A 12,277-nucleotide genomic window follows, 5' to 3' on the forward strand; every position below is an offset into this window, starting at 1 on the left:
CTGTGGGGGGGGGTGCTCTGTGTGTTTTTTTTGGCGGGGGGGGGGGGGGGGGACGACGGGACTGCAGCTTGTCCCACTTGCCTGTGTCTCTTCCCTCCCGCCTGTCCTTCTGCGTGCCTCGGGTTTGCCTGGGGGGGGGCATGCTGCTGTGTTGGCTCTGAGCCTGAGGATGCTCTCTGTGTCATCTCTTCGCCAGCCCCCCTTCAAATCGCCGTGGGTGATTTGGGTCCATTTCTATCAATGTGACATAATTGAGCTGTCTGGGAATGGTTCTGTTTTATAGCTTGTGACAATGATGGTCTTTAAGGAAGTATATTAATTCAGCAGCAGACTCATTGTGCTGTGCCATAAATAACAAGACACATCATTAAGCAGGGCAATAAACTTTGGGACTTTGAAGTAATACAATTAGGTTATATTTGGGTGGGTGGCGGAAAAAAAAGTTTGGTTATTGCTGTAGCCAATTTACCCGCCTCCTGTGTAGAAAACTGTAGTGGCCATGGAAAACTGTAGTGCCCATTCTCTCCCATTTACTCCTCCCTCCCCTGAAAAAGGGGGAGTACCCAATGTACTCTGTACACTGTACTCAATCCAAATTCCTGTCGCTTAGTTCATTGTGAGACCACATCTACTTGAGCAGCAGGAAAGGTCAATCTGATGCTCCATGGGTGCCTGATGTTGTTGTTGTTGGAGTAGTAGAAGGAGAGGAGGAGGAGGAGGAGGAGGAGGAGATTGGATTTATACCCCGCCTTTCACCTGGAGTCTCAGAGCAGCTTACAATCTCCTTCCCCTCCCCACAACAGACACCCTGTGAGGTAGGTGGGGCCGAGAGAGCTCTGACAGAAACTGCTCTTTCAAGGACAGCTCTGACAGAACTATGGCTTGCCCAAGGTCATCCAGCAGCTACAAGTGGAGGAGTGGGGAATCAAACCTGGTTCTCCCAGATTAGAGTCCGCGCACTTAACCACTACACCAAACTGCCTAGTGGTCAGAGTGCTGGTCGAGAAGAGGAAGGATCCAGGTTCAAATTCTCCCTCATCCCGGAAACTCACAGGGTGACTTTGGGCTAGTTGCCTTCCCTTGGAATAATTTATCACAGGGTGCTGTTGGGAGGATGGATGGGGTTGAGGAATCATGCATGCCACACTGAGCTTCTTGGAGGGATTTAAAATGTGATTGATTTGTTGTTGTTGTTCAGTCGCACAGTCGAGTCCGACTCTTTGCGACCCCATGGACCAGATCACGCCAGGCCTTCCTGTCTTCCGCCGTCCTCTGAAGTTGGCTCAATTTCATGTTCGTTGCATCTATGACACTGTTTAACCATCTCATCCTTTGCCGTCCCCGTCTTCTTTGACCTTCAATCTTTCCCAGCATCTGGGTCTTCGCCAGTGAGTGCTCCCTTCTCATTTGGTGGTCGAAGTGTTTGAGCTTCAGTTTCATTATCTGGCCTTCCAGGGAACAGTCAGGGTTGATTACTTTTAGGATTGACTGATTTGATCTTCTTGCAGTCCAAGGGACTCTCAAGAGCCTTCTCCAGCACCATAGTTCAAAAGAATCTATTCTTCAGCACTCGGCCTTCCTTACAGTCCAACTCTCGCAGCCATACATGACTACTGGGAATACCATTGCTTTGACCATGTGGACTTTTGTTGGCAGGGAGATGTCTCTACTTCTTATCATGCTGTTTAGGTTCGCCATCGCTTTCCTCCCAAGGAGCAGGCGTCTTTTAATTTCATGGCTGCTGTCACAGTCTGCGGTGGTCTGGGATCCCAGGAACGATTTGAGGCAATAGCAAAAGCCCAATGAAGAGCATAGGAACAATAGCCTATATTCAGTCCACTGGTAGACTTTGGTGGGTTGCTGCCACAATTCTCAAGATTATCTTGATCAAGGCAGAGATTTTCCCACACTTTGCATTGGCTCCAGATACTGGATGGGAGTGGTGTCATGTCTCAGCCTTGGGAAGATCTTATCACTCGTGAAAAGTTGTTGTTGTTGTTGTTGTTTTGAGAAAATTGTGATCCTGCTCCCAGGATTTCTTGACCCAGCCTTACTGCTGGGCTCTGCACCACTTTGGGCTGCAAGCAAGGAATCCCCGTGAATTCTACTCTTATGATGGTTCCAGTTGTGATCTCTACTGCAGGACCCAAGGCAGCAGCCATGTGTTGGATCCTTCGGCAATCCATTGCAGCGCTATTACAGTTCACCTTCTTATCTATTTTTAAATTTGGTGATTGGGGGAAGGGGGGGCGAATGTTGTGGCAGGAACAATGTATGTTTCAGTAGCCATTGTAGTACACTGTAGTAGTCATTAAATGAGACAGAAACATTTGGTAGAAAGTTTCATCCGATTTGGAGACAAGATAGAACTCTATGATCTCAAGCATGTATAATTTAAGATTTAAAAAAAGTGGTGCATGTGCCCTGACCTGGATAGCCCAGGCGAACCCAATCTCGTCAGATCTCGGAAGCTAAGCAGGGTCGACTCTGGCAAGTACTTGGACGGGAGACCTCCTTGGAATACCAGCAGTCGGGAGGCGGGGGGCAGGCTTTATTCATCCACCTCTCTGAATATCCTCCAGGACCCCAGTCGGGGTCAGTCACCAGAGCTCACCAAGACTTCCAGGTGGGCACACACACACAAACATAGGGGAAAGTACAAAAATAACGTGGTGCATGTCTGAAGGGCAGAGGGGACTCAGATAGGAGCTGGGGCTTAACTCTCCCCTAATGTCATTTTTCCCAAAGAGAAATACTTTCTCTTCAAGCTGCTGTTTGCCCCAGTAATCTTGATTCTCCCCCAATAGATCAAAAATCAGGTTTCTAAGAAGTTTTTTTTGGGGGGACTGAAGCCTTTCTGGTCCCACAGATTTGATTCAAATGCACCCCCACTCCATCTGCCAAACTTACTCTTTATGCTTTAAATATATGTCAGATCCAATGTTCCTGCTAAGCTGTAGAGTCTTGTGAGCAAAAATTCTACTTTGTGAGCTACTGGCATTAAAGTTGTGAGCAAGCAATTTGGCTATTGCATAAATTAGTTTTCTCTGGAGCCCTCCTTCCTGAGCTAAGACAAAGATGTGTGAGCCGGAGGCTAAAAAACTGTGAGCTAGCTCACACTAACTCACCTCAGAGGGAACACTGATCAGATCCACAACGTTTGGCCCTCCACAGGAGTTGTTTTGCATAAGCATGTTTAGGATCTGGCAGTGTGTTACAATCTGGAGAAGAGGCTGAGGCAAAGATTAAGGCTTGGGAACCCGCTGCCCCCCTCCTGTGCCTGTCTCTCCTCTCACAGCAAACCCCCCCCCAACTATGCCTTCTCCCCCTTTACTTTGAAAAATGTATTCACAACTCACTGTGCCTGTTTGTTTTATTCTTAAACAATGATAAATGACAGCTTGCTCTTGCAAGTCCTCCTGCAGAGTAGGAAATATTGTGGAGGTGTGTTTATATCCCTTCCAAGCTATTAATCTTGCTCACTGTGTAATTTCCGGGGAGCTTTAAAAATAATAATATTTTTTTAAAAGAACACACACAGCTAGCAGTGGATGGTGTGAAATGGGGGGATGGATTCTGCATGCTGTAGCCAGAATCAGGCCAGCGTCGCAAGTCTCATCAAGCACCTTTGAGTGCCAAATTTGCAGGGGCAGCTCATTTCCAAAGAGCTGCACTCACCAGATGACTCCTATATAGTGCCCCCCCCCAAAAGGAGAACAGTCATTTGCCTTTACTTATTGTTTTGCTAGGGAATTTAAGTACATTTTGATACCTCATTCCCCCATTGTTCATTCTGTAGAGGTATGGCTTTGGGAAGGTGGCATCAACTGTCCAGCCCAATTCTGCAAAAAGATAAATCATGCAAATAATTGTATTTTGCAGTTATCTGGAAGGAGGGGTTGCTTCCAAGAATCAAATTATGTAGAGTTTTAATGGAGACTAGTTGGAGGTTGGCTTGTAATGCCTAATACCGGGGAATCATCTCTTGCATGTATATCCTGCCTTTCTTCTAACCAGCTCTCATGACTGCATGCCACTCCAATCAAAGCAAAGATCTCCTTGCATATGGAAAACTAGCCGATCCCTGACATGCTGTTTTTCAGCATGCAGGGCATTTAAGAAAATAAAGAAGCATTGAATTATGTGATTCCTCTATTTTTAGTCTGAAATGGTAAAGACCAGATATACATTTGCCTCCTTGGTGAGAACTGCGAAGTATATAGTGAATATATATATATATGAGACTGCCTCAAGGAGACCTGGCTTAAAATCAACCACAAAGTTAACTCCTAGACTTAGTGTAGTGTAGTGGTTAAGTACGTGGACTCTAATCTGGGAGAACCGGGTTTGATTTCCCACTCCTCCAATCGCAGCTGCTGGATGACCTTGGGCAAGCCATAGTCCTGTCAGAGCTGTTCTTGAAAAAGAGCAGTTAATGTCAGAGCTCTCTCAGCCCCACCTACCTCACAAGGGTGTCTGTTGTGGGGAGGGAAAGGAGTTTGTAAGCCGCTCTGAGACTCCGAGTGAAGGGCAGGATATAAATCCAATCTCCTCCTCCTCCTCCTCCTCTTATTATGTCTGAACCTAGCCTATCTCAAAGGGTTGTTGTGATGATGGGGTGTGATTTGGAACCATGTGCCCTCCGCTTCTTGGAGAATGGAAGTACCCGCTAATCTTCAATTACTATACTATTTCTGAAAATAAAGCTGTAAGCTTCCTCCCTCTTCAGTTAAAAGGAAATGAAATGGGAGATTTTGTATCTTTTGTATGAAAAACACAGCATCCTTTGGGTTTAGCGAGTGATTAAAAGACAAGAGAATCATGGAAATCCTGAACATCTGTAATAACATTTCAGAGCCTGTCCTCCACCCTAAATGGCTTCACTGGCATTTTTCTATTCTCAGAAGGCAGAAAGGGTAATAGAATTTGTTTAGGAAGCTTGCAACTTCTCAGGGTTGAGAGAGCCCCCTCCCCCCGCTTTCCCCCCCCCCCCAAGGACTAATGAATAAAACTAATTCCCCCTGTTTTAGCTACCTATACAGCAATAGCCTCTACTCCAACCTGTAAACTCATTTCAGACCTATTTGTATGTATAGCAACCAATCCATATCAGATTAAGGAAGGGTGCAAATACTTTTTTTTTTTTTTTAATCCAGGACAGGCAGGCAGGCAAAGGATCTAGAGTTAATATTGGAACACAGAGGTGAGCTACAAACAGCACAGGCCCTGGCTAGAAACACAAACAATTTGATGATGTAAGACTCAAGAGAAGCAGGTTAGAAAGGAGGGGGGGGGGAGGGGGGGGGGGACACCTGCCAGGAAGGGAAGTTGGGGCCAGCGCTCACTTAGCCACAGCTCATATTTGTCCACATGATCCAATTCTCACATTATGGAGTACACAGGTTGGGTCCAGGATCCACATCCTATTGAGCAGTCAGGCATGAGTTCCTGTGTGTGTGGTGCCTAAGTCAGATCGGGACGGCATCGTGTATGGAGAAAGGGCTTCAGTCTCCCCCACCCTGGCACAATTAACTTGACCGGAAATGGTTCCAGCGGGCGCTCTTGGCCCATTGGATATCTTTAACCCCAGGCAGCAGCATGAGACACTCTGAGCTGCAAGCACATGACATTGCCATCAGGAAGCATGATCTCGGTCACATGACAGGAAGAAGAGGATCCAGAGATACAGCATCATCAGTGGGAAAGATGGGTACCACAAGTACACACGGAACACTTGAGGACCAGTTGGTGGAGTGGGGCGTGGCCAGGGCCAGCTAGGCAGAAGGGAGAGCTGCAGCAGAGAGGTAGTCTCAGAAACAGCCCCCAAAATGGCAAGCTGTCTAGGGACTGAGTAGGCTGAAGACCACTGAAGCAGACTCTATTGTGAGCTATGATTTGACTCTGTATAAAGCAGCTTCATATACTCATAAACTTGCTTTCAGTGGTCAGCTGGGCAGCACCGCCATCACTCAGCACTGTGGGGAGAATACAGTAAAAACTTTATTGCCCGGCCTCCCAGGGGAAGGGGGATTGCTAGCTGATAAAAGGCAGCAAGAGAGCAGCAGTGTCAAATCGGTGACAGCTGTGCCTGGCTCCTGCAGTCTGATCCACCATCACCTGTAAAGTGCAGCTGCTGGCCAACAGACCCAGCCTGGTGGCAGCGGTGGCAAGCAGGTGGCAGCAAGAACAGGTGGCAGGCTCTCTGCATGGTGGTAGGTGGTGTCAGAGCAGGTGGCAGGTCCCGGGCATGGCTGCTGCCTGCTTAATCCTGCTGCCTCTCACAACTGCTGGGCCGGGCCCACTAGCCAGCAGCTGCAATATCCATAGACTGCCAAGAGGGTGGTAGTAGAGCAAGCTGCAGGTGCTGGACATGCGAATTAACCAAGTGTCAGTTAAAGAAAGCTGTTATCGCACATGCTTTATATTCGGAAGGTTCCAGCACCAATTGCTGGTATCCCCAGTGAAGGACCTCAGGTCAGCGGTGCTGGGATAGAGGCTGGTTCTCCCCCCTCCCACAACCTTGGAAAGGCACTGTCAGTGAGCAGAGAATCCTGAGCTTAGATGAACAGGTGGCTCTGATTCTGTATGAGGCAGCTGAGTAGTCCATCACTGCTAGGACTCTGAAGTGAATTTTGCCCGACCCATCAATGTCTGAAGTGCCAAAACCTGAGTCCATGCATACCAAAGCCAAGGCAGGCAAAATGGCCAGGCTTACTTCTAATTTGGAAATTAATTTTGTTTTGGGAAAAAAAAACCTTCAGGAAGGGAGGGGGACAAAACACTAATAGATGCGAGGCAGAAAGTCATGAAGTTGCCCTCCGCGTGCCCACAGAACCGGTGTCTATTTGCTGCCACTGTGATTACTGCATCTCTTTAATGGCACAGGAGAGAACAAAGATAATTTCTTTGGAGGCCTTGAAAATCAACCTGCCGCCAAAGAGAAAGGAGATGGAGTGTTTTTAATATAACGGGAACAAGCCTTTTTCTGATGCACTTTTAATTGGATCAATTTTCTCTTATTGAGCAGCCTCCAAAAAAATAATCAAACGCGTGCACAAGTCATAATCAAACACATTCTTTCTGCAGGTGAGAAAAAACCACTACCAAACTGTTTAATCGTAGCTTGCTAATGACTCAGTTTTATCTTCTTTGGCGACTGCTTTCAAAAGTAATCACTACCCCTCTTCCAGAAAGGCCCTAGGTGGTGGGGGGGGGGGATGGGTTCCACTAAAAGACAGTAAGATGTAGGTAAAGAAGGAATCTTGCAGTGACCTTTGAATTGTCAGGAGAGGTGCCTGTTTCACCTGGGGTCACAGCTCTTTCCCCAACTGTGCCCGAAATAACCAGACTGATAGAACAGACAAATGTGCATGTGAGTGAAAATCCTCCACCTTACCCAACCCTCCCTCCTGGCAGAATTTTTTTTTTCAAGCCTGTATGAACCACAAGTGCATCACAAAAAAAAAAAATCACTCCCCCCATCTCTATTTGCAATCAGAGTGGGGAACAGATGGCGGAGACTTAGCTTAAACTGTGATGCGGCTGTTTGGCTGAAGCCAGGCAGTCAAGTGCTCTGTCAGCAGAACGGACCAGGCTTTAAGTCCACTTAAATGAATCTACGGCTTTCAAAAACGCTCTCCATAGTGGTACATTTACTACAAAAGAGACTCTCTGGAACGGCGTGTGAGGCAAGTGCTTATTTATAAGAACACAATATTGCTCTGGCTCGTCAGCCTGGTGGAAGCAGTGGGCAACAGCCAGCTCATAAAGGCAGGCATTTCAAAATGCAAAACTGATAGAAAGCACCATAAACGGGGTGTTTTATCAAAGGGCCAGGGTTGAAGACAGCCCAGCAATTAGACAAGAGTTCCCAGGCCAGGTAATTATCCTAATCTGAATTGCTGCTATGTACAGGAGGGAGGTGCCCTTTGCAACTGGAATGGGTGCAAACTCCCAGGGGGCATACCAGCTAAAGCTACCCATGATCAGCCAGGTCATGTAAACAACTTTATCAACTGCACATTTGAAACTGTGAGGTCTACCCAGATGTGATGCTGGAAGTTGCATAATCACAGATCCCAGTGTGTGTTTTGCTTTTAATGCAATAATTGTATTAAAAACAAGCATGAGGTTGTTTCACATCAAGGAAAGCAGCACGGGAGGGAAGGCTTAAGCTCCCCCCCCCCCCCCCCCCGGCTGTGATCACAACTGAGCCCCTACATGCTTGATCACTGCTTGTAGGAAGCACTGCTAGTTCCCATCACAGAACTCCCAGTATCTCATTTGCTTTAGCCTGTCTGTGTATCTGTGCAAATATCACAAATGCCAGCTATCCCTACTGGAAAGTAGTGTCTGGGTGGACATTTGAAAATGAGCAGGGCCCTGACTCTGCTGCAGGTGGTTTGCTTATCGCAAATGGAACCCAATAGGGAAGCTTTAGCTCACATTAAAGTCAAAGCAAGAATCTGGTTCCCACTGAGGGCAAAGAAAACAAACCCCTAGAAAAAATGGGCATCTTCAACTTAAGGACAGACAGAGGTCTAGGAGAGTTCCAAGGATGGAGGAGCAGGCATCTTCATTCAACAAAGCTGCTTCACTTGGGGTTTCCACATGGGGACAAGTTTATGCGGTTTCCCAGATGACGCTGCAGCTGCCGATACAGCAGCAACAGGGTTCCCACATGGTAGGTTTCCCTGACTCAGTTTCCCAGCAGTGGCGGCTACCCCCATTGGGGCTTTTTTGAGTTTTGTTATGATCTGATTGGATACCATTATAACTTCATAACAATCTGGGTATGGAGTTTTCTGAATTCTTAGCTTTCATTAAAACAAAAATTAAGTCTCTGGCCCTCTTTGTTGCAGAGATATATAAATGGAAAGGCATCTCTTTGCAACAAAAGGGGCTTAGAGACTCCCTTGTTCATTGTTTAATGGAAACGAGAAATTCAGAGAACCTGATACATAGGTTACAGCAATAGCAATTGCTGATATATATATATATTTTTAAGCCCCTTGATGGGGGTGGGCACAGCCACCATGGGAACAGGAGCAGAGAAAATGGTTGCTGTGTAGGCAGAACCAGGAAAATCTGAACTTTCCCACCCATGCAGCAGCCCTCCGGGCTTTACTGTAATCTTCCCCAAAACTTCACAGCGAAATGGGTTTGGGAGAAGTCTGAGAAAACTCAGATGGGTGAATACACGGTGACATGGGAACACTGGGGGTTGGGAGGGGAAGCTTCTCAACAGCTTCGAACCCAAGGCAAATTGTGTAGAAGAGGCCTCAGTTAAACAATGGCAATTTTTGTATGCATAATTTAATTGTAACTATGAAAATCAGAACTGTGCATTCATAAGAACCCCCCCACCACCACCAGTCTTTGCTGGTAGCAAGGCAAGTGGCACCCGGTTCTCAGGGACAAGGAAAGTCATGCTGTTTTCTTAGATTTGTTCCAATCTAAGTACTCCTTGCCATACTTGGAACCCTTGAGCAGAATAATGCTGATTAGCTTGGCATAGAAGAAGCACTTGAATCTGTGCAGCAGCTGGCCTTCAGCAGCCCGTGTCTGAAATACAGGGGCCAAGATGTTTCTGGTCCTGGGTGATTGTGGCTTCTGATAAGCCAGCTGAAATTTCACCCTCCAGCAAATACAACCAACGTATAGAACAGGGGATGGAGCAGCTACCACAGAACCCAGTTCTTTAATTATCCCTGCTACCCTCTGCATTTGCAAGGACCCCACTGGCAAGAACGCAGTTAAGTCTAACACGCTGACATCGGGGGCAACTTAAACATAACAAGCTGGTTTCCCTTTCTCTTAAGTTCTTTTGGCCATGCTGGTGGATGTGTTTTCTCATCCCATCTGGGCATGCCTTGGGTGTGCCAATTCACCCAGCTGCAGTTTCATGCTTCATCTGACCCAAGCCATATGCCTATCGGCTGATGAGCAAACTCTCTGTTGCCTTAAATAAGGCCTAGTGGCATCGCTAGCAATGTGGTGTTTTGCTGTGAAAGGAACTGAGATGTGAACCCCTCGGTAGAGAGACAGAGAGAGATTTCGCCTAATAAAATAAGCAGCCCCTTTCCCCATCTTACGGACAAGTACCTTTTGTGCAAGATGCAGACTAGTGGAAACCTATCAGGAAGTGCAATGGTGTGGAATGCAGGATATTGAAGGTGCACAGGTAGACATATAATTTGTCACATTTCATCTTGTTTACTTCAATTTCTCCCTCCCCTGGAGGCACGTCAGCTAGAAACATGACCTTCCAAGACATTTTCCAGACAAGATACAACACAGTTGCAAATAACAAACAAACCCTAATCAATCCCACCCTGTGCAGGCCTCCCCCCCTCCCAAGCAATCCCTTGATGTCTTTCCCAGGCTGTTTGCAATAAATGCCCAGGGTCATCAATGGGGGGAGAGTCTCTGCTGCTACCAGAAAAGCAGTTCTCTGCTTCAAGTCTGTTTTCCTCAACAGCAGCAGGCATACTTCACATCAGACAAAATGGACCAAGTTTGCATGGCAGGACTCGGTTGGCGACAGAAAGATAACTAGGTCGCTACAGGGGGGAAAGTGTTGTATATGCTTCTAAGCAGCAGCTCTACTGGTGCTCTTGTGACGGGATTGGCTACGACAATATAATTAGAAAATCCAGAGGGGTTGGACTGTGGGACAGTGCTGCCCGACCGCTGCGACAAGAAGGCCACGTAACGGAGCCTCGTGTGGAAGGAGAGAGTCCTCGAGAGTTTATTGCAGAATCAACATGCAGTGCTGGAAGGGGTAGGAAGGTCTGGTGGTCTGGGGGTGTCTGCGTGCGTAATGCTCACCCCCAACTCTGTTCATTTGGTGAGGAGTTGCACTTCTTTACATTTAGGAGGGTGGAAAACCCACACACAAACGTTCTACTTTTTCTTCTAAGCACACACAAAAGACGACAGCCACGGTGGCACAGTCTGTTTGGAAATATGGCACTGATGTCAGTCAGCCCGCTGAGGGATCCTGTAAGAAGAAGCCTGGCTTTCTGCTACGGAGTGGAATACCTCCTCAAGTGATAACTGTAAACCTTAATGCAGTGATCCCAACAGTCCAGGACCAACAGCTGCCCCTTGGGCGTGATGGCAATGCCAACAGGACACGTGAGTCCTTCTCGGATTAGGATGTTATAGCCGCCTCCTTTGGGGAAATGCAGGATTTCTTTACGGCTGCTGTCCGCCACAATCAGATCACCCCGCGCATCCACGCACATCCCGGCAATGCATCTGAAGTCCTCGTTCTCCGAGAAGAAATGGCTGATCTGCCGTCCCAGCTGCCCATCTGGGCCAACAGAACCAATGGAAAACCCTCCCTCCAAATGGTGCTCGTGCTGGCGATTTTCAAGGTTCAGGCCCAGTCCTTGAGTGAAGTAAATAGTCCCTTCCGTGTCACAAGTGACAAACTTTGGGCGGACCGCACTGCACAAGCAGCTGTACTTCACGATCCCGACACAACGGTCTACGGTAAAACACCAAAGCTTCCCCCCTTCCACATCTGTCACCACAAACTGTCCCGAAGGCAGAGCTGTGATGCCCCACGGCTTGCTAAGTTGACTCCTGTGGCATGCGATGCAGTGTCCGTCCATTGTGTACACCTTGACGGAATTATCATAACTGTCTGTCACACCGATCAACCCGTGGCAGTTCATAGTGACAGACAAAGGAGTCAGGTTGGGCAGGTCAGCCCCAAGGAAGCTAAGCACAAAGCTGTCGATGCCGCTGGGACTTCGCCGGATCTCCTTCAGGAAGCCCTTGCGGGTGAAGACTTGAATTCGGAAGTTGCCACGGTCAGCAACAAGCACCTCTCCTTGTGGGGTAACATGCAGGCTGACAGGGAGATTAAACATCCCTGGTGTACTCCCTTTGGAGCCCATCTTTTTGAGGAAATGACACTGCTGTATACTGGCAGCTGCTTCTGTCATCCTTGGCTTGACTGGGGAAGAACAATTTGGCAGTGAGCTGGCTTCTTCCTGAACCACGTCCGGCTCCCTAAAGGACACGGAGGCTGACACAACTGTCTCCATCAGCGATTCCTCCACATTGATGCTCCGAGGCTTTTTCACCACTTGCCCAATTTGCAGCGGCCCAACGTGGCCCACCTTAAGGAGCTCCACCTCTTGCAGAGTCAGTTCTTTTGGAAGGCTGTTCATCAGTTCGGGCTCCTCATCATCACCCTCTTCCTCTAAGAGGGCTATGTCCCCTTGTTTAATTTTAGCAAGGAAGTAGTCACACCGGGACACTA

General features: G+C 47.7%; 2 protein-coding genes across 3 annotated transcripts in view; one reads left to right on the top strand and one right to left on the bottom strand.

Moving 5' to 3' along the window:
• LOC107117485 (astrotactin-2-like) overlaps window positions 1-12,277 on the top strand; it is a 490,835-nt gene that overhangs the window by 397,778 nt on the left and 80,780 nt on the right. The window contains exon 16 of the mRNA XM_015419611.1: window positions 8,639-8,672. Coding sequence (XP_015275097.1) covers window positions 8,639-8,672 — 34 coding nt within the window. The remainder of the gene's footprint in view (window positions 1-8,638; window positions 8,673-12,277) is intronic.
• Window positions 10,245-12,277, bottom strand: part of TRIM32 (tripartite motif containing 32) — an 11,092-nt gene continuing 9,059 nt past the window's right edge. For both annotated transcript variants that reach the window (XM_015419613.1, XM_015419614.1), the window contains exon 3: window positions 10,245-12,277. This exon is cut by the window's right edge and continues 736 nt beyond it. In XM_015419613.1, the coding sequence (XP_015275099.1) occupies window positions 11,028-12,277 (1,250 nt within the window). In that variant the 3' untranslated portion in view covers window positions 10,245-11,027.

This window comes from Gekko japonicus, unplaced genomic scaffold (genome assembly GCF_001447785.1).
Source record: "Gekko japonicus isolate JY-2015 unplaced genomic scaffold, Gekko_japonicus_V1.1 scaffold1142, whole genome shotgun sequence".
Classification (NCBI taxonomy): domain Eukaryota; kingdom Metazoa; phylum Chordata; class Lepidosauria; order Squamata; family Gekkonidae; genus Gekko; species Gekko japonicus.